Source organism: Cyprinodon variegatus, unplaced genomic scaffold, assembly GCF_000732505.1.
Source record: "Cyprinodon variegatus isolate N-32 unplaced genomic scaffold, C_variegatus-1.0 Scaffold592, whole genome shotgun sequence".
In the NCBI taxonomy this organism is placed as follows: domain Eukaryota; kingdom Metazoa; phylum Chordata; class Actinopteri; order Cyprinodontiformes; family Cyprinodontidae; genus Cyprinodon; species Cyprinodon variegatus.
The window spans coordinates 175,037-176,468 of NW_015151045.1; the positions used below are offsets into that span (position 1 = coordinate 175,037).

The 1,432-nt window shown below is 49.6% G+C and overlaps 1 protein-coding gene across 1 annotated transcript in view; it reads right to left on the reverse strand.

Moving 5' to 3' along the window:
- The window catches only part of LOC107096018 (zinc finger protein GLI2-like), a 75,443-nt gene that overhangs the window by 4,739 nt on the left and 69,272 nt on the right, over window positions 1-1,432 (reverse strand). The window contains exon 11 of the mRNA XM_015392464.1: window positions 975-1,247. Within this exon, the coding sequence (XP_015247950.1) occupies window positions 975-1,247 (273 nt within the window). The remainder of the gene's footprint in view (window positions 1-974; window positions 1,248-1,432) is intronic.

Here is a 1,432-nt window from a genome sequence, read left to right on the forward strand (position 1 = left end):
ACTAGCCAAGGACTAGCAAAGAACCAGCCAAGGACTATCAAAGAACTAGCCAAGGACTAGCAAAGAACCAGCCAAGGACTAGCAAAGAACTAGCCAAGGACCAGGAAAGAACCAGCCAAGGACCAGCCAAGCATCAGCAAAGAACTAGCCAAGGACTAGTAAAGAACTAGCCAAGGACTAGTAAAGAACTAGCCAAGGACCAGCAAAGAACTAGCCAAGGACTAGCAAAGAACCCATCAAGAAAAGTGGGGAAATTTTGAATGGCTAATACTATATGTTATTCCACGCCAGAACACAAGAGGGACAACCACCAACTAGCTAGGACTGTGGGTGTCCGTGTGTCAGTCTGACCAGTTTGTTCGGCGTCTACAACCCTTCATCCAACGCCGGACGAAACACGGTTCACCCGTGAGTGTTCCCCAAAGACTGGCCGCACTGTGTGTTTTGGCTTTGGGTGCAAACCATCAGACAAACTAGCGTCCTGCACGGTGTCTGGTATAGTGTCTGAGGTGTGCCAAAACATCGAGATCCTGGATCCGATTGGCTGACATGTTGGTAGAGATGGAGGCGGCTCAGGATAGAGCTGGTCCTTGACTCCTGGAATTTAAAGGTGAAGATCCCAGGACACACTTATAGCTTCCTAACTGCCTCTGGGTTTGGGAACACCAGGAGAACGTTCCTGGACCAGATACCCTGGTGACCTAGACTAAGACGAGCAATTGAGCGTTGATGGAGTGATTTCTGAGTGAAATGTGTTAAATATGGGATGAAATGGTCATGATGACGCGGATCTATAGGTTAGCTCACCTTAGTAAAGTCTGTCCAGTAGGAAAGGATGGAAGGAGAAAGAGATGGAAACCATCAAGCAGAGAATCAAAGAAACAAACTGAATGCTGGTTTAGTAAACTGCATCGGATCACGGAACAAAGAGTTGATTCAAATCGAACCGAATATCTCAGACCATTGGTTCTCACCACTGAGTTTTCCGTCTTGATGGATTTAACGTGCAGGTAGTCCTCCGGGACTCTGGGGGAGCCGTTCTCTGACAGCTTGTCCTCCCTGTGGAGCTGACCGCCTTTCTCGTTCTCGCCGTTCTCCCTGGGCGCCGGCGGCCTGGGCGGCGGGTCGCCGCGTTGCTTCTTGGTGATGTGGGCCTCTGGGCCATGAACTGTTTTCACGTGCTTCCTGAGCGAGCTGGGGTCCGTGTAGCGTTTGGTACAGCCCGGGATCTTGCAAACGTACGGTTTCTGTTGGTACAGATGGAAAACAGAGACGCTGACACACTTTAGTGGCTTCAGTTACCTGAGAGTCAACCTGATGAGTCAGCAGGAAAATACTTGATTATATAATCCTACTGAAGTAATCCTAGCCTCGTGAGACCATCCTGATCTCGCGAGCTTTCAAGGTTTCACTCGCAGATCAGTCTGGAGAC